At 32.3% G+C, this 20,847-nt stretch overlaps 1 protein-coding gene across 1 annotated transcript in view; it reads left to right on the forward strand.

Annotated features, from left to right (window-relative positions):
- The window catches only part of COL11A1 (collagen type XI alpha 1 chain), a 235,964-nt gene that overhangs the window by 115,691 nt on the left and 99,426 nt on the right, over window positions 1-20,847 (forward strand). Inside the window, exons 29-37 of the mRNA XM_037815603.1 lie at window positions 1,615-1,668; window positions 3,285-3,392; window positions 6,063-6,116; window positions 11,446-11,499; window positions 11,635-11,679; window positions 11,837-11,890; window positions 12,003-12,047; window positions 15,468-15,521; window positions 19,862-19,915. Coding sequence (XP_037671531.1) covers window positions 1,615-1,668; window positions 3,285-3,392; window positions 6,063-6,116; window positions 11,446-11,499; window positions 11,635-11,679; window positions 11,837-11,890; window positions 12,003-12,047; window positions 15,468-15,521; window positions 19,862-19,915 — 522 coding nt within the window. The remainder of the gene's footprint in view (window positions 1-1,614; window positions 1,669-3,284; window positions 3,393-6,062; window positions 6,117-11,445; window positions 11,500-11,634; window positions 11,680-11,836; window positions 11,891-12,002; window positions 12,048-15,467; window positions 15,522-19,861; window positions 19,916-20,847) is intronic.

The following is a 20,847-nucleotide window of genomic DNA, read 5'->3' on the forward strand; positions in this document are numbered from 1 at the left end:
AAGACAGTAGTCAATAGGAAGTTAAGTGGTCATTTTCAGCTTTTAAGCCTCTCCTGTTACCCACTTGCGCTTAGCACAGAGAAAACCCAAGTCCTATAAGACCAGTTTATGGCCATTCTGTTGAAAACATCATGCTTTTCCTTAAAGAATTAAACTTCTAGTGTAGTCAGAACTCCTAGGGTTAGGCAAAACGTCAGGTCAGATCCCCTTTTCCAGGTTCCATTCTCCTAATCCCATAATTACCTGGTATTTCCCAGCCTTTAACATATCTTGCCAAACTCACACCGAAACATGGACAATTTCCAGATATTCATTAAATAAAGGTTTATTGGGTATCATGTTTATTGAGGGTCAAAAATGTACTAGGCACTAGAGACACAGAGGTTAATTAATAATCATTTTTGCCTACTGCCATTTAGTAGAAAGAAAGAGAACTATAATCAACTAAGTGCAGCCTGCCAGGTTGTTACAATGATGAATGCTCCTTGTGAGCCCACAGGGCACATAGCTTTATTTTAGGAAAGGAGGATTGAGGTCAGGGAAAACTTCATAGTAGAATCATAAGCTGAATCTTGAAAGAAGAAGAGTAAAGTATCGCCGGGGGGCAAAGAAGGGAAAGGCTTTAGGTGTGGATGGGAGGTAGTGTCCAACACAAGAGTTACAAATGGAAATACAGGTAATTCAGTTTTGTTAGATCTCAATCCCAGGGCATTGGGTGGGAGGGTGGAGGAGAGTTTAATTGGAAACGATAAAGCTGCAGATTCTTTTTTAAAAGACAAGCTCATGGTGGGGCAGGGGCCTTTGTGTTGTGTGTTATGGGCTTTATATTCATCATTAACAATTTAGAAACATTAAGGTATTTTAAAGTAAGCATTGATGTGATGTGATCAATTTTGTATTTCTGAGAGGACATTATAGCAACAGGGTGTAGAATTATATGTGCCCATCTTTCATAGCTGTTCTCAAACACGAACTGAAATGTCTGCATTTTCCTCTAACTCTGAAAGCCATATCTGTTCTCCCAACTCCCAACTAAAATAACAACTCCTCGATCAGACTTTTCTCTCATTCACTACTTGCCCCACACGTCAAGCAAAATAATCATCACCACCAACAGCATCATCATCATCATTTTTTTTTCTTTTCTGAACACACATTCTACTTCATCTGTACCACTGAAAATTTTCTACCTTCATTTTTAATAATAAAACAAAGCCCTCAAAATACACTACAGTATTCTGGGCAGAGTAATTGCTCAATTAATGCCACTGAATGCATGAATGATTTATTCCTTAGGGATTTAACTTTTTCTTGAAACTAAGAAACAGTAAGGTTGTTTATGAAGCTTACTTCTTAAAAATACAGATTTCAGTGAGAATGGTCAGAAATATTTCCTTAGCCAATAATTTTGGAAAATTGGGAGGATGCTGCAGGTAAGGGTATATGGGGGTAAGGTGAAGACTGGAGAAAGGAGTAGGGGAGGAGGTTTCACAACTAGGATTCACGTTTCTCATAATAAATTTTCTCTACCAGTAATCATAATTTATATAGCCATATTTTAGATTCAGTCACATGGTTGATTAAATGCCTGATTTATTACTTATATATTTTTAGGGTGAAGATGGTTTTCCAGGATTCAAAGGTGACATGGGTCTTAAAGGTGACAGAGTAAGTAAAAAAATTTGCACAAGGAATATAGGCACAGGATAAATAAAATAATTGTACTACCTGAAATATTGCTCACCTAGGTTTTTATGAGAAGATTAATTTTCATGGAGATTATATATTACCAGTTGTCTTTTAGATGTTATATTAAGATTTCTTATGTACCATAATATACACACACACACAAACACACACACACACACACAACTGGGTACTGTCATTTGTGTGGGCACAGTTTTAGAAAATGATTTACTTAAACAATTTGATAAGTTTGTTCTAAATTTTGTCTCTATATAGTGAGCTATGCTAGCTGGAAACTATATGCCTGCAACTTTCCTAAATTTTAATTTTATGGGGATCTTCAGTTTTTGAGTATAATAATAGTTATATTTCTTTTTTTTTTCTATCTTCATTTTATTGAGATATATTCACATACCACGCAGTCATACAAAACAAATCATACTTTCGATTGTTCACAGTACCATTACATAGTTGTAAGTTATATTTCTTTTTAAGTATAATAACAGTTATATTTCTCTTCTGGTAAAGGGTGTCTAGAAAAATAAAAATATGAGTAAAGTGAACATTTTATTATAAAATAATTATTTTATAACTGTCTTAGTTTGCTAATGCTGCAGAATGCAAAACACCAGAGATGGACATGCTCTTATAAAACGGGGGTTTATTTCACTACACAGTTACAGTCTTAAGGCCACAAAGCATCCAAGGTAACACCTCAGCAATCGGGTACCTTTACCGGAGGACGGCCAGTGGTGTCCGGAAAACCTCTGTTAGCTGGGAAGGCAGCTGTCGTCTGCTCCAAAGCTCCGGCCTCAAAACGGCTTTCTCCCAGGACGTTCCTTTCTAACAAGCTTGCTTCTCTTCAAAACATCACTCCCAGCTGCACTCTCTTTTCTCTCTCTGAGTCAGCTCATTTATATAGCTCCACCAATCAAGGCCCACCCCGAATGGGTGGGGCCACGCCTCCATGGGAACATCTCATCAAAATTATCTCCCACAGCTGGGTGGGGCACACTCCAAGCAAATCTAACCAACACCAAAACTTCTGCCCCACACAAGACTACAAAGATAATGGCATCTGGGGGACACAATACACTCAAACCGGCACAATAACTAATATAATAATATCCAATAAAGCAGACTATAGAATATCTTTATTTACCTAAAGTGTACATAAAGCTAATGCCCATGATGGGGGTAATAACTTACATATTCTAGTACTTAATACCTTAAAGCTGAAAACCTAATCCAAAATGAGGCTTTTTATTGTGTTTCAATCAAAGAGTGATTTCCAAATTTGCACTCTGATCTTGAGTCTCGACTTACACCTCTCATTCTGTAATACAGATGTAGTATAAGTAATTTCATGTCGTATATGTAAACATTTGGCTTCTGTAGGTTTTCAAAATGTCAGACTGCATTCTGCTGTTTACCAGGAATGGACTGATCAACAAACTCAATCACTCTTAAGCCTCTTGGTCATAAAACATGAGTAAACCAATATTCAAAGAATATGACTTTCTGATTGACTGTAATCTCTGCCACTCAATTTCCGAATATGTTTTAAATTATGAGAATGTTGCTTCTCTGTTTTTCAGGGAGAAGTTGGTCAAATAGGTCCAAGAGGAGAGGATGGTCCTGAGGGACCCAAAGGTCGAGCAGGTCCTACTGGAGACCCTGGCCCTTCCGGTCAAGCTGGAGAGAAGGTTAGAAAGAATGATCGATTCACAGGTCCTCTCGAAAGTGAAGCTTCTTTGTCATTTTAAAATGATTTTAATCACCAAAGTCAGAAATCCAGAAAAGTCTATCAAATTTCATGCACATTCATATATTGTTTATAGGTGTAATCATGCCATGGGTGTGTTTATCCTTTTCTACCCTTTCTTATTTTCTAGTCTCTTCTGCTGTACTTGATCATTATCATATCAGCTTCCACATCAGGATTAAGAATTTGAGTGTCGTTAAATAAGAATGAAAGAATCATTGAAAATGGCCTATTTATTGTTTTGGAAAGAGAATCTTAGTTTTCCACTCAAACCAAAATGTACATTCTTTACTTTTTCCTTCATAAACATGTATTTTCACAGGGTGTTTTAAAAATTAATGATGATCATCCCCACCTCCAAGATATTTTAATTGGTCTGGGGTCAACCCAGGCACCAGCATGTTTTAAAATATCTCTAGATAATTCTAATATTCATTAGATTGAGAGCCACTAGGCTACATGTATTATTTCAAAAAATATTATGCAACCAATACATTAACATTTAAATTTAATAATAGGCTACATTAAAATTCTGCCTGAATGGACTATTTAGTTATGTGGTAAAATTTAAAAAAGAAAAACTGGAAGTTTCCGTGACAAATTTTATGCCATTGTATAAAAAAAAAAAAAAAAAGGAAAATATAAATAATTATACCTTGGTGGAATAATGTGGATTTCCTTCAATTTTATATGTAAGTCTGTTTTCCAAGTTTTCTACAATGATCATGCTGTTCTTTTATAAAGAAAAAATAATTTCATGCTATTTAAAAAAAAAAAAAGCGTAGTCACCTACCCCAACTCAAAAAAAAAAAAAGTCTTTATCAATCATCTGATATGACAATTCTTCTCAAGTTTCACAATCCCAGTTTCCATTTGTGAATTGGTGGCCAATGTTATGGTATTGAGGTGTTGGAATGAAAAGATCAGGAGAAACCAGGGGCTTAAATGGCACTTATACCCTTCTACTTAAAAGTACTCAATGGATTGTAGTTTACTGCTGTTCTGGGACTTTCCTCTCTTCTTAACCCCACTCTGTTCTGTATAGATGGTCTCACAAACTGTTCTGAGGCATCAGATATTTAAAACTACTTCACATTCTTCATCTTTAAAATTTCATTTGTATTTGTCCCTTTATTGAAGTTGCATATCACCATATTGAAAATATAAACAGATTTTTCTGCCTTGATTTATTTTAAATCACTCTAAAATGATTAAGAGTATACATTCTAATGTAGTAGTTAACATAGAACACAAAGAGCTTTGTGATCGTAATTAGAGAATTTCATTAACCTTGAAATGGGTGACACAAACTGAAGTATGATAACTTAATGCATTCAAGTAGACATCATTATAAATGAGCTTCTTACGACTTGTTTGCATATTTTCCATGTGAAGACTGCTTACCTATGCAGTGTTGCACTTGAATCAGACAGTTCTTTGGTTCAATGTATAATAACAAGGTCATACACTATGCATGTTCTTAATTCTTCTTGCCTTGCTTCATCCAGTAAAATATTTATTATTGTTCTTAAAGTACTATTCATCTTTCATGACTGCATAGAGTAATTTGGATTTGTTTTTATTCTTACTTTGCTTAAATATACATTGGGAATAATGATGCTATGTGGTTAATGTTTAAAACTTTACAAAATATTTTATCTATAAAGTATGTTTTTATTAAGGGAAGTAAGGCAAAATAAAATCCTACAAACATATTTCATTCAATTCATTCAGTTAGTAATTTATCTCTCCATCTACCTGGATTTGACTATTCGTGTTTTGTTCAGAAAGAAATTTTAGGGGACCAATTTTGTTAGCGTGGTATTTTAAACTTTTTGGTATTTGGTACACAACTTTGGAATCCATTATTACTTGCATTTTGTTTTAGCACTTTCAGATTTAGAGGTAATCTCACGGTATTGGAACAAAATAGTTGCATATTCAAGTACCCGTCTTCAGGAATTAATATTCCACAACAGCCTATTTACCTATTTACCTATTGCTCTCAACATTTAGTGTACTCATTAACCATGGTTTATACAGATATCTGAATAAGAGAAGAAATTTTGTTCAAAATTTAGTTCAAAATTTTGTAGTATATTTATATATATTTTACTCACCCTATGAAGAAAAGTTAAATAACTCAGGATCACTTGCTTTAAATTTACACTGTGATAATAAAATGACTTTATCAAAAAATTGCTTTTTGGATTAATATCTAAATGTAATTCTAACTATATCAACTAACTTGAAATAGTATTTTAATGTTGAAAAGTCACAGATGTTCCATTAATTCATGCTTTAGATTTACAAAGGGCTCTTTAGCTCAAGGTTCTATGTCCCCAAAGAAGGCACTATCACTTTCACAACAGAGGGTAAGTTAATAACATGACAGCATTTGTAATAGTCAATAGTAGTCCAAAACAACATTTTTTTTTCTTATTTAAATGAAGAAATATGATGAAAGTAATGTATGGTAAAAACTTATGAATATTCCTTTTGAATATGAAAATATATGGTTCTAACATCTAGAGAAATGATTAAAATCGTTGTCAATTTTAATTCAACTTAGAATATTGATTATTTAAAAAAAAATTTTTTTTAACTTTAGGGGAAACTTGGTGTTCCAGGATTACCAGGATATCCAGGAAGACAAGGTCCAAAGGTAAAATAATTAGCTTGATTTTATTGTTTATCAACATTTTGTAAAGACACTCAAAATTTTTCACAAAGGGTGTCCTTAAAGTCTGTAACATACGGATGATACACAAGGGAAAAGCATAAGGAGCATGGGTTCTGGAGTGTAGGAAATTCAGACACCCTGGGTGATTATAGATCTGAGTATTTTAGAAGATAGAGCTATAAAAGTAAGTCATATTCAGTGGAATAAGGACTTATCCAGAGAGGAACATTCATATATCTGGAATTTATAAAGTGGATAAGTGCTTTATAATAGCTTTTGTAGTTTTTGATTTCATTTCTAATATATCCAGTGTTTGAATTAACACTTAATATTTTTTAAAAAAGGAATTATAATACACTGTTTACCGTATTTACTGACCCTCATTTCCACTGTAATTGTTTCCTGTGTCTGCCATAGCAAATTACCACAAAATTGGTGGCTTATAACAACAGAACTTTATTTTCTAAGAGTTCTGGAAGCTGGAAGTCTGAAATCAAGTTGTCAGCAGGCCTCTGAAGGCTGCAAATGAGACTCCTTCCTTGCCTTCTCCAACTTCTGGTGGCTCCAGGCATGGTTGGTTTGTGACCGCCAGCTGTCAGTCTCTGCCTCCGTCTTCTTGTGAACTTCTCTCTGGGCCTGTGTCTTCTCTTCTGCGTTTTATAAGGAAACTTACTTTTGGATTTAGGACCTTCCTGTATAATCCAGGATAATCTCATCTCATCCTTAATTTAATGACATGTGCAAAGACCTTTTTTCCAAATAAGGTAACATCCATAGGCTTCAGGGAATTGGATGTAAACATATCTTTTGTGGGGCCACCATTCAACCCATAGCACTCCCCAAATCCTATTTTTCACTCTTTGAAATATACATATTTTAAGCACAAAAATAGATAGTTTTAAAAATGCATGTTTACTTCAGTGTACTATTTTTCCATAAGACAATAATAAAGTTTTGTTAAGGCTGCACTTAATGCATTGACTAGTTACACTAGGGTGATTAAATGAATTAATATATAAATATTGATTATTAGTATTGGGGTAGTTGTACCATTCTTTTAAATGAATTAATATATAAATGTTGATTATTAGTATTAGGGTAGTTATACCATTCTTTAAATTATATATATATAAGGTTATCTATCCATCTGTATATCTATTTATCTATCTATCTGTCTATCCAACTAATTCATCATCTATCTATTCATGTTTGGCCCAGTCAGGCATCACAGACATAGAAGATATGGACCAATTCTGGTTATATGCTATCCCCAAACATATATTTATTGATACATTTCACAGATAATCTGGGGAGACAAAAATTCCCTCCCTTTCGGCAAATGTGAATCGTCAGTAGTGTACTTGTGTTCACTCATTTTAATTTGATGACACAATTTTACCCTCACCGTGTAGTTCTTAGAATTTTTCATTGATTTTTCCAGAAAATACTTATTACCTTGTGTAGTAGAAGGTAAATACAATGATTTGAGCCTTTCCAAAATATGATTCATGCCATCTATGATTTTGAAATAATACCGGTATCACTTAAATGTTTCTGGCTACATTCAGAACACAGATGAGAAATTTTTTAAATTTCATCTCTAATGTCTCCCAGATAGCTTCCTCTCAAACCTCAAACATTTTTACAAATATTTTGAGTAAAACAACCATTAACTGCATGACCCAGAACCTTAAGTTATTCTTAGATGATTCCATGGATTATTGATCTATTTACTAATTTGAATTGCAATTGTAATATTTTGTTTTGATTTAAACACATAGAAACCTGTCCTAATATTGCATGACTGTACCCAAATTTCTTTCATGAGCATGTTTGACATTCTTTTCTTCTTCTGTTTTTCTTAACTACATTTTCTGGTCAGTATTTGTTGAGTTCTCTTTATTAACAAAATGCCACAGATAGACTAAGGATAAATGCTTCATTCTAGTGGAATCAAACAATTTTCCTTACCCTTTAACCCAAATGTCTGAAACATTGGTCTTTATTTATTTTTCATATTGCTTTTTACCTATTTTTTGTTATGATAAATTTTCAGTTTCTCAGTTCTTTTTTTATTTTTTTAATGCATTTTTATTGTGACTTTAACATATATACATAACAGTGATAACTTTCAAAGTTTCTGAGTTCTATTGATGGGTAGATCAAAGATGAAATATAGTTTCACATTTTTCCTCTGTGAAAGCCAATGAATAGATTTAAATCTTTGTGGTATTAAAAGTGAAATTTGGCTACTAATCTCTTTGTAGTACTAGGACTAGTGCGTAACTAGGGCTATAATTATACACTATAATTTATCCAATGTCTCAGTAGTAATATACACCATAAAAGATATCTTAAAGCAGCACCACCTTATGAACTATAAAATGGGAATTATTTCAAAATTAAAATCTATTTTAAGATGAGAGTCATTTATATTTAAAGCAGCATTTAAAATAATTTTGAAAATATCGCCATTTATTGACTGATCCAATTTCACATTAACCTTTGACTTTTTAGCCTTTTTGCTTGTTTGCTTTTTCCATATAAAAGCAGAAAATATCTTTCTATGGGAATTGTATATTTTGGTGACACTTACTTAATGGAAAGAGAAGAATACTATGCCCTATATTACAAACTGTTTGATGGGTTGGACGTTTCTGTCTGTTTCTCCTCAATTTCTTAAAGTAGGAACTATGTAATAAAATAAGTTTATTAAACATAACATTGATGCATAAGAACAATTTGTTTAACAGAGTCTCCATAAATGTGATTAGTTCATTTCAATGAACAAATTAGTTCATTGTTCTCAGGACAGAAATGGATATTTGTTCCCAAGTAAAATTTAATGAAAGTAAATTATTTCCATATTGGATTATACTCACTTGTCTAATTCCTATAATAATAGCATAATAACATTCTATCACATGTAACTCCATCTGATTCTCTGTAGAGAAATAAAAGGGGCATTGAAAGCCCCTCAAAAAATGTAGTTTGCAGAATTTATTTCTGCAATATTTTAAAACAATAAGCATCCCAAGAATTGTCCTCATGTCAACCACACAGTTTTATGGACCTGAATTAGAATATATAGGGAAAGGGGCCATAAAAGAAGTTTAACACTGTGTGTATTGGGTTATTGATATGACAGTCACTGACATAAGTCTTCACATACAATTTTCCTGATCCACGTCAAGCCAGTCTGCTCGGTGTGTATGGAGAATAGGGTTATTTTAGTTTTCTTGGCTGTTGAAGGAAATATCATGAAATGAGTTGTATTGAACAGGGGGGATTTCTGAATCAATGTATCATCATGGCAATGCTTTATTCTCAAAGACTGGCATTCTGGGGCTGGCTGCCAGCAACCTTTGCTCCTTGGCTTCTCTGTCACATAGTAATGCACATGGCAGCCTCTCCTGCCCTCTTAGTTCTCTTTGTGTTCCTTTGACTTCTTGCTTCCTGTGGCATTCTCTGTATCTGAATTTTATTCTTCTTATAAAGGACTCTAGTAATAGGATTAAGACCTATGAAGTGAGCCATGCCTTACTTGAAGTAGCTTCATCGAAAGATCTTACTTAAAATGGGTTCACACATACCCAGGAATGAATTAAGTTTATGAACTTGTTTTTCTGGGGGTACATACAGTTCCATACCACCACAAGGGCCAACTAGTTACTACCTGCACGTAGTTAATGGACTACACCTGGTATTTGAACTAAGAATCTCCTGGACTTTTCAACATTTGCAATACATGTTACCTGATAGGGGAGAGGGGTGGTGTTAAAAATGCAGTTACTGGATTCTACTACTGAAAAGGCCATTTCAGTAGGTCTGGAGTGGAATCTGACAATTCATATTTTTAGCAATTACTCCAGATCTTTCTGATATAGAGGAACCACTTATCAATTGGCCAAACATTACTTTAAAGATAATTCAATGCAGTTGAATGGGCAAAAAAGTCAAGGAATCTATTCATATCAAAGAAGACTTTGTTACTTTTCCCTTAATCCATACAAAGTGTGTAAATTTTGTCTGCTACTCTCTGCTACTTATTTTGAATATTATTGAAAATGATCTAAATAGGTAAAGTGAGTATTTGGAAGTCCCACTCCTCCCCCCATTGTGTCATAGTTTTTAAGTTGAGAAACAAGAATTTAAACCCAAATATGCTCTATTTCATGATATAATGATGAAGCAAACCAATCACAGTCATAATCAAAGGCATCTCTAAGCAGATGAAAATCTGGACAGATGTACAAGGTGAAATGGGAGAATGTGGTTATTGGGGAATATATTGTATTCCAGCCGTAAAATGTCTCTGTGAACTAAATGAAATGATACTTGGTGCTTACCACATTTCCAAATGATCATTATTATTTATCATTATCATTTTTGTACCCTGCCTTCCTTTATCGCAATCCTCCATACATTTCAATACCTGTGAGATATGTATTATTATACTCATTTTGCAAAAGAGAATTTTATATTCAAAGAGGATGGCAACATACCCAACTTAACATAACTGATGAAGGACAAACATAAACTTTAATTTATATCTTTGGAATTCCAAAAACAGGATTTTATTTCTGGACTGTCTGACTTTGACGCTTAGTTAGATCAAACCACATTCAAACACCAAAAAGAAAAGGTTGAGGAAGGCTTGTAGTCTGTATGATTTGATCCAGTTTTAAAGTTATAAAACTTTATCATCCTTCAAATAGTGGCATTTTGTAAGTGATAAAAATTAAAATAGTCATGCATATTTGTGTTTGATAGAGACATGAGGTAAATATTTTATAGATATTTGAAATTTCTTAATAACTATACTTCAATATGCAAATATCATTTGAAAAAGTGATAAGTATAAAAATGTAATAATTTTAATTCAGGGAAAACATTTTATAAAATCCCTGTATAGATATTTGATTATCCATGCTTGTGAAAAATAGGATTTTTCTTAGAGTCGAAGCAAGTGTGCAGAATAAGTTAAAATACATTTTGCATAAAATATCCTTTAATTACTATTTTCCAATAGAAGAAAGTGCAACATTTTTTAATTGTCTTAATTTTCAAGTTAAAAACTAAAATATGTTTTATCAATTCAAGCTTTCAATGCTTTCAGGATTTCAGATATCATGGTAAGTTCCTTTTCAAATCCATGAATTGAGGTTGCATGGTAACTTAAAAAATTATATATCTGCTTAAATATTAACAGATGGGTCAAAGTCACTGCGTTTTAAAAGAATTATAGCTTATCTCTCTGCAACTTGTCATATTAATTTATTATTATTTATTATTATTATTATTATTGTAGGGTTCCACAGGATTTCCTGGGTTTCCTGGTGCCAATGGAGAGAAAGGTGCAAGGGTATGATATATATAAGTACATTGTTCTGGTCTATCTAATATAAATGCTGTTGCTTGAGCATACGTCTCTCAGTACCAGACCCATGATTTACTGCCATATACTTCATAATGACATTGTTTGAACTTTCTTTGGCAGGGTGTAGCTGGCAAACCAGGCCCTCGGGGTCAGCGTGGCCCAACAGTGAGTGCCTTGATTTAAGATAATGATTTACATTTTTCATTTTGGATTTAGTAAATGAAGATCTTTAATTTTTTTTTTTTTTCAAAAATTAAGATTTGCTTCACTACCTTCAGATTTGTTTGGCACTAGAACAATCATCTTTTGCTCTCACACACAGGGTCCCCGAGGTTCGAGAGGTGCAAGAGGTCCCACTGGAAAACCTGGTGCAAAGGTACTATTGGCACTTGTTCCGTGCTAAACTTTGCTGTAAGTTCCTTTTCCCAGAGAAATGATACCATGAGAAGGAATCAAATCTGATTTTTCTGTTTTATTGTTGTTTCCAGGGCACTTCAGGAGGTGATGGCCCCCCAGGCCCTCCAGGTGAAAGAGTACGTATGATATAATCACATAATGCAAAAACAAAAAATGACATATATATAAATATATTTATATATGTATATGGCATGTGTTTAAATTTATGGGGAAAGATATATATGTCTGTAAATATACATAAACAGTCATCCACAAAATCTAGTCAGAGTTAAAAACAAATTCTTATTCTTTAATTTATTCATCTGAAGAAAAAGCTTAATCAGTTATGCTATGAATTTTATTATAGAAATGAGAAGTATAGTGTATATAATTGACCTAAAATACCACTGTTAAACTCAAGCCAAATTTTTTCTTTACATATGCATAAAACACCTATGCTCTCTCGTCCACTCCTTTTGCTTTCCAGATTGATATTCATTTTGTCAGTGGAGCAGGCAGTAGCATTATGCTTGTAAAATGTAAACTAGCAGTAGCCATTAAGCCACAATCGATATAAATTCAAATCAAGATAAAGCATCTATTCCAGTAAATAGAAAACTATTTAGTAAATTGATTTTCAATTGATATAAAAGAAAGCTAAATACATATGAGCATGCTTGCCCTTTGGTTGATTTGGCAAAATATAGCATTTTTGGAGCCAGATTTTTAAAAACTTATCTTCTTCCGTGAACTTTAAATAGGTAAAATCCTTATTATTAAATAATAATATTATTATTGTTAAAGAAATTAAACTCATTTAAAAGTTTCCTATAATAATTATAATTATTTTATAGTTATATATTAAGATATCTTTGCATATTATGTTTCAAAATGTACATTAGGTGTTTTAAACAGAAAACAATTTGATATATAAGTTAAAACTGAGAATGAGTATATATATATATATATTTCCACACAGGGAGAAAGAGCAATGAACAAAACTTAAGTTCTGTTTGTGACAAAAATGTCAGTGATAAGACAAGATAAATATTCAGTTAAGTTGTTTTAAGGCTTTGGTTTATATTTATTTAACTTAAAATATTCCACTAAATGTTTCTTCTTGTTCATGATCTAATCCCAAATTAAATGTCATGTACATTTTGAGTTCATAAGTAATATATAATTTAAAATATTTTATTGTCAAAGTAATTTTAATAAGATAGAGTTAAAATTAATTAAAATGGCAGAATCATTAAACAGAGTAGATCCATTTGACAAATTGTAGGACAACTAGGAGTATGCTCTCTTTATATTTTTTCAATTATTCATTTCAAAGTGTCATGATCTTTACAAGTGAATACACTTTTTTTAATTGTAGAATATAACATATACACATAGAAGTGATAACTTTCCAAGTGCAGTTTAACAAGTAGTTAGCAAATTTCAAAGAATATTATGGGTTAAGAAACAGGGGACTGTTTGTTTTTGGTAAGCAGAAAAACCATTTTAAATAAACATTTATTGGTATTTTCAATTTCTACATAGGAAGAAAGTATTACATATGTTCTGTATGGTTGATGAAACATTTCCCCCCTAATATGTTCTGCTCTTCTGCCAAGATTTTTAAGAATTGTGAATTTTAAATTTATGTCTTAGGCACACAGTTGAAAAATGACAGAAGTAATTACACAAAAACACATTCTTCAAAATACATGATTTGGGAATTCCAGGGAGAGAATTTTGTGGTACCACTGGATTAGAAATGGAAGTACATTTTTTTTGCCTTTGCTCAAAATACCATATATCCCATAAGTTAAATGTGATCCTTCATACTCACACTTTGCAGATCATGTGTTAAGAGTTAACACAGCTTTTAGTTGGATCAAGCTTTACCAGATTTAGCAAAAACAAAGCAAACATATTAACAAAACCAGAATGCCTAGTTAAATTCAAATTATGGATAAACAATGAATAATTTTTAGCATAAGAATGTCCCTCACAGTATTTAGGACATACTAAAATTATTCATTATATAACTGAAATTCAAATTTAACTGAGTATCTGGTATTTTATCTGGCAAACCCAATTGGGTCCCCAATACCATCTTTACACTGAGTCTTTATATATATTTTCTGCTTCACCTGGAACCTATTTTGATTAATGTAAAGATAATATGTCAAAAAATGCCTGTGGAATTTTATAAGGAAAAACCCACTTTTTGAATATTTTTCCTATGTTGTGATTTATTTTTTTCCTTTTTTAAAAAGGTTCCCATTGAAAATTAAATTTAAAAATACACCTTTTTTATTTGAAAAAGAAGAAAATATAGGAAGCAAGGAAATGAAGTTTTGAGAAAACAGGAAATAGAATTTGCTACCAAAACCTAAAAGAATATAATTTCTAATTTTTAATTGATTTTTTTGGTCTATAGTTTACTTAAGTTACCATTCTAGATCTCTAAGAATCATTGTTTTAGAGTATCAAAAAGTACAATTTCCTAAAGTTAGGTCAGTGCTTTTGGTAATTTCATGTAATATCTATGTTTTTTACTATGTACCTAGCTTTGAAGTTGCTTTTTGGTTTTAAGATAAGATGCTGGTCAGAGCGATAACAAGTACTGTTATCTGAGCTAGCATTGGCTAAAGCATGGTAATAAATTTCCTTGGGAAGCCTAAATTAATAAATAGGAATTAGAAAATTTTATTATAGTTCAACTTCAGTAAACTTTAGTTTTTTATTTAAAAATATATAAATCCTACCCAAACTGAATTACATAACTGATTTTATTTATATTATCTTCCATTTTATATCTATTCCTCTTAAAAACCTAATTATCATGTCCTTGGTACTTGAAGGATTTTCCTTAACAATTCCACAACTAACACAGTCACTTTAATAGAATCTGCTTTATGCATTTTAAAGATATGTAAATATGTGAGTTGAATAATATAATTAATTAAGAATCAAGTCAAGAATCATAGTATAAATGTATATTTAGGCTGATTGTTAAGGAGAATAATTAGGCAATAAGATTCTTTTCATCTTCTCTACAAAAGAAGTTTGTACATGAATAAAATATGAAATTGATAGTTTAAAAATAAGTTTATTTAAAAATACAGTGATTAATTAAAAGTCTCTTCCATGGCCTTTTTGAGTTAGTTATGTATCTTCCCTTTACTTCCTTATGACTAAAGCCGGAACATTTATGGAGATAATTTTAACAATTTACTGTTTTGGGCTATGGAATTGAAATATTCTCCTATAAATATTAAATGTTAAAATTAGAGAAGTCACTGACTGAACTTCTTGATGAATATATGTTCAATTCACTTTTAGCACAAATTCTAAATATTTGTAGTTTTCTTGAATTAAGAATATTGACATGTGTGCAGTTTTGAGTAGTAAATAGCATGAAAACTCCTCCATTATCTGTTGTATTGCCATAATTCTGGTGCAAAAGCTACATTGTATTTTGTCTGTAGTAATAGACTACAAACTCTAAGCATGTATTTTGTTAGGCATATTCTTAAAATTTTCCCACTGCTTTTTCTTTTCAGGGACCTCAAGGACCTCAGGGTCCAGTTGGATTTCCCGGACCAAAAGGTCCTCCTGTAAGTACCATAGTTTCTATATATTTTTCTTCACTTCACAATCTTTTCAAATCTTTGAGAGCCATACTTTATATTTTAAATATTTTCTAGTTACAAATATTGGTAAAACCCCTATAAAAACAAAATTGCAATTAATATCACATAGCATACATATTTTCACTTAGTTCTATAAAATGTTTTCAAATATAATTTAAACAGATATTCAATATTCCTTCAAAGCATAACAAAGTCTTCAACAATATGAATATTATTCTCTCAGCCATTCTTCTACTATAATGAATGTTATTCTTTGCATTAAAAAATTGTGACAATATTAAAGATTCAATCTCTTGAATTCCTTTTTTATCTTACGTTATCAAATGTATCCTTCTTCAAATATCACTACTTAAGCCCCCTCCAACATTCTGACCGTATTAGCAAGTACCCAAGTGATGCCATTTCTGGTGGTCTGTGTACCAAATTTTGAGTAGCAAAGTCCTAGGATATATTAACTGAAAATAAAAACGACATAGTATGAATATGATCTATTCTCCAGAAAACTAAATATAGTTAAAAATCTTAGGCTATGATTTTGAGAACCAAATGTTTTTCCATTTCAGTAAGAATAACTAATTTCCATTAAAGCAGTACTAGTAGTTTTATTCTCATCCTGAATATTTTTATATAGATGCACACTAATATAAATTTTTAAGCTGAATCTTTTAAGCTGATATTGAAATAAACCTTTTTGACAAAACCACAAAAATGTGTACCTTGAATGAGGAAGGTATTTGAGGCTTTTTATATATGCTAATATTTCAAAAAATTTGCAGCCCAATTTCCTAACTTCAGGTAGTTATAAAAGTATGATCCAATAAAAGTATTAATGAAGGAACAATTCAGGAAAATTTGGATTTAATATGTCAAAATTTTAATAAAAGCTACTTCCAATTTCATTATATTTTTAAATTATCGAAAATAATTTATAAGTAAACTTCATTTTTTATTTTTAACAACTATTCACTGTTCATTTTCAAATGTGACTTTAGGTCACATTTGAAAAAAGAATTATTGTGAATAAATCGTGTTTCATTGTATAGCTGAAATATTGACATTGTTAAATTTTGAGGCAATTTACCACCTGCACTAATTTTTAGTAATATTTTACACTGAAAAGTTTTGCATTATTACTGTTTAATATAAGAATGGATCATTATCTACATTACAGTCTTATAAAAAATCAATATAAGTAGCTACTATTAAGTATAAAATAATACTGATACTGCCTGCATATAATTTTCCAAGTGTGACAATAAGTCTGTGCAGTTTCACAGACAGAGAAGTGAAAACAGTTTCAGTAACTATTGCACACAGGAGAATTTTTTTCATAGTCGTTTTCATAGGTATTTTGAAGTTACGTGCCTAGATCATTGTGTAGCGACATAAAACCCAGTGATATGTTTAACTTCAACATTATCATGCTATTTATATTTGTAATATTAAGAATTGTTTCCCTTATGTATACAATTCTGTTGTCAAAGAAGACCATAGGACTCATTTTTCCTCAGACTTTTCAGCCCATTCCCTCAAGTATTTCTTTCAACAAATTCTGAAGTGCTGATCGTGCATGCATTTTGTTTCTAAGAGGTATTAGAAGTATGACAAATGCCTACACTTGAGAAGCATATCATCTAGTTGAAGAGGCAAGACACTGTTAAGCAGTATTGCTTTCCCTCCTAAACAAAATGATCTTTATACTCTCATTCTCTGACAAGTGAAACACTACAGCATGAAATAAAAATACCTGTCATTTCTCAGGGATGCTGGTTTATGAAGTTTAAGAAAGAAAACCCTTAATCTCTTTGAAAAAGAAGAAGAAATAGGAATGGAGGGATAGAACCAAGCTCTTCCTACAAACTAATCGGTTCATCTCTATTGGAACCAGGAAAAAATATATATTGATAGATAGATAGATATAGATATAATCTCTATATACACTTATAGGGATTTAGTGCTTGAAATGTTTACATTTAGATTCTGTTAATCTCTTGCTAATTTCAGCTGATTTTGGAAGAGTATAGTTATCCCATTTAAGATAAAATTTTAATTTGAGGAGATTAAGATTTATAGCATGAGTATTATGAGAAATATTCTATTTGCAGAAGAGAAAATTCAAACATCAGTGAATGAGAAGTGAAAAACATCCTCAACATTTATTCTAAGTGTGTTTTCATAGATTGCCTTGTTATATATGTACACTCTCATTTAGATGAATTTGTTCCCATTGCCCTTTAAAAACTAGATCAAAGGGGCAGTCTATTTTGGTGACTAACAGTTTTACTTTTAAATAAATGCCATACAATTCTTTGGTAATTAATCTGCTTTATTTTATTGGCTTATAGTTTGGAGCCATTAAAATAATTTAGGTTTAATTGCTTAATATTATAAGTACATGCTTAAAGAAATAAAAATGATGATGCTATGAATCCTTTTGTAATCTGTCAGCATTGCTTCCTTATACTATCTTGAACACTATTAAAAATCATATTGCATTAAATCCCAGAGTGACATAATTTAGATCTAAGATCACTGTTTAAAGGATTATAGCATTTGCAATGAAAGTATAATCTATACTTCTCACATCAGTGAATATAATGACATAGTCAACTTTTACTTTATAAATATGTTAGGAAATGTGCAAATAGCTTGCGCTGATGGCAAAACACATCATTTGAGAGACATTTTAGTGTTGTAAAGAAAGCCAAGGCTCACTTTTATTATCCTTTAACTGTCATTCTCTATGTTTTTTATGTAAACTTTTCATTACTGCCCCAAATTGACTGTACATTTATTCCCACATGTATCAAAATAGCGACAAAGCACAGAAAACTTTATTTGCTGTTTTGAAATAGTGGGCCTAGATAGACTCTACTAGTACTTAACTGCTTGTCTGTGTTTCACCACTAAACTAAGGGTAGTGATACATAGGGCCCTATACATAGGTATAAGAGACAGGTTTTTGAAAGAAGGAACAAATAAATGACTTCCAAGAGTGTTTTGTGCCTGGCTAAAAACACTCCAGTTTTGGTGCTTTGGGGAGTATGGTACCAGATCACTGCGGTGGTCATGGAAAACGACTGAATCACCAAACAAGCAAAGACTGTGAACTATCCTAATAACAGTTTTAAATTAGAGCTGGTAATTCACACAGTAACCACTGTCTCTATATGGATGAGATCAAGGGAGCAAAGATTGTACTAGGGACATGCAGGAAACCTTTCAATTGAAGCCAACCAGGCAACTTTAGAAAGTCTTACTCTGGTGAAAAATAACTATTGTGGAAATTATCTTATTTTGAAACAAAGCCTTTTGTTCAATCTCAATTTACATTACTATATATAAGAATTGATATTTTAAAATAGATTTATTTAAACAATTAACAGATACTGAGAGGTGCATCCATTGTTGTTAATAATGTTATTGAACTGTTCATTTCTCCTCATTTATCCAGAAGGGTGAGATTCTTTCTGCCTAAACCTGTTTTGAAATTTAAACTTGTTACTTAATAGTTTCTGTGGAGGATGACTATTCCTTCAGGCAGTCTGAAGAAGCAATTTATTTCTACTAAGTATTCAAAACATAAGAAAATAATAGAGTTGTTTACTTTAAATACTTGGTTAATTGCTTCATTTATTTCTTCAGTATGACAAAGCATGCTTTAAAGAAATTGATAGCATAGTAGAGTTGCTCTCCAGTGCTTAAAAAACATTATGCTTCTAAGAAGATATTTGAGAAAACCTACTGAGAAAAATTGGTCCTGATGACTTCTAGAATTGAGCAGAGCATATTGCTTCTTTTACTTGGAGCAATTGAGAGATAAGTTGCCATTGTTTCTATGAAAGTTTTTATTTCTTTCACATTCATTTCAGTCAGGGGCTAAAATCACCACTAGAGGACACTGTCTTTCTCTGTTATCCAAGTCTTGATGCACAGAGAACTAAAATAGGAACAGATGATAAAAAGAAAGGAAAATATTTATTTGCCATCAGATGAAGGACTAGTATTTTTGCAAAAATGAAAATACAGAGCTTTTCAAATACACTTTATAAAAATATGTATGCGAGTGAAATAATTGATTTAAACAAATACTGTGCAGAATAGAGTTCTGTATTCTCTTGGTCTCAATTGTAGGTGTAGAGTTATATCAATGAGATATATGTATGTATCATTTTTATATAAAGTCAACAGAACATCAAAATACTATATCTGTTTAATTAAAATGAAATAGTAAAATTGTACAATCTATTACATTTAGATAGGAAATATTTATGGCATATGGTGTTCAATATTTGTGATTTCAGGGACCACCTGGGAAGGATGGACTGCCAGGACACCCTGGACAACGTGGGGAGACTGTAAGTTATCCCATTCTTCTGATAGAAATTTTCCATCTTTAGCCCCTTGTCAATTCACAGAAAGCTACGTGATTTTTAACAGCTCAATTACCAGGTTAAGGACAATGGGGAAATTAATTCCATTTAATCTTTTGTTAAACTATAAATATATACATAAATGGGCTGATGTTTGTGCCTAAATGAATACACTTGAGAAACCAAGATATTAATTGATATGAGTGTTATTGTTACTAGCAGCATTTTAGGGATAAATTGAGGGAGAAGACTCTATCCTTTTTTTTTGAAATTTCCAGAAGGTTGTCACCTTGACCCTTTAAAACTGCTTCAGGAGGATCTGGGAAGATGGCAGCATAGAAAGAAGTAGAAGACTTAGTCTCCCCCAGAAAAATTCATAAATGAACAAAAAACAGGTAAATAACCTGGAATGGTAGCGGGGAGACAAATGTGACAGTACAGTCAACTTCCACTGACATGAATTGGGAGGAATGCCCGAGATCACAGCATAAAATCTGTAAGTAAAATTGTGGACCCACGCTGAGAGCTGAGAACCTAGAGCCGGGAGCCCCTCCCTTATGGAAGCCGTGCCGTGCACTTTCTCAGCCCAGCTCCAAGTGAGGTTTTAATGATAACTGCTCAATACAGACAGTGAATCCTCAACAAGCAGACACAGGCTTTTGGTGACAACTGACCTTGGGAGAATCAGGGGAAATATTCTGTCTCTCGCTCGCTCTCTGTGGAGAAAACCTCAGCTGCTCTCAGCCCACAAGGCGTTGCAGTAAAGACAGCCTCACACATTCTGTATTCTGAAACTAGCTGACAGCCCCGCGGCACAGCCAAGCGGCCCAGGGCTTCCCTAGAGGAACGGCACACACTGATGATGTAGCACAGCATTTTCTCTCGGCTGAGGGAGGATCGCGCCTGGGAGGGGGGAT

Source organism: Choloepus didactylus, chromosome 2 (assembly GCF_015220235.1).
Source record: "Choloepus didactylus isolate mChoDid1 chromosome 2, mChoDid1.pri, whole genome shotgun sequence".
Classification (NCBI taxonomy): Eukaryota; Metazoa; Chordata; class Mammalia; order Pilosa; family Megalonychidae; genus Choloepus; species Choloepus didactylus.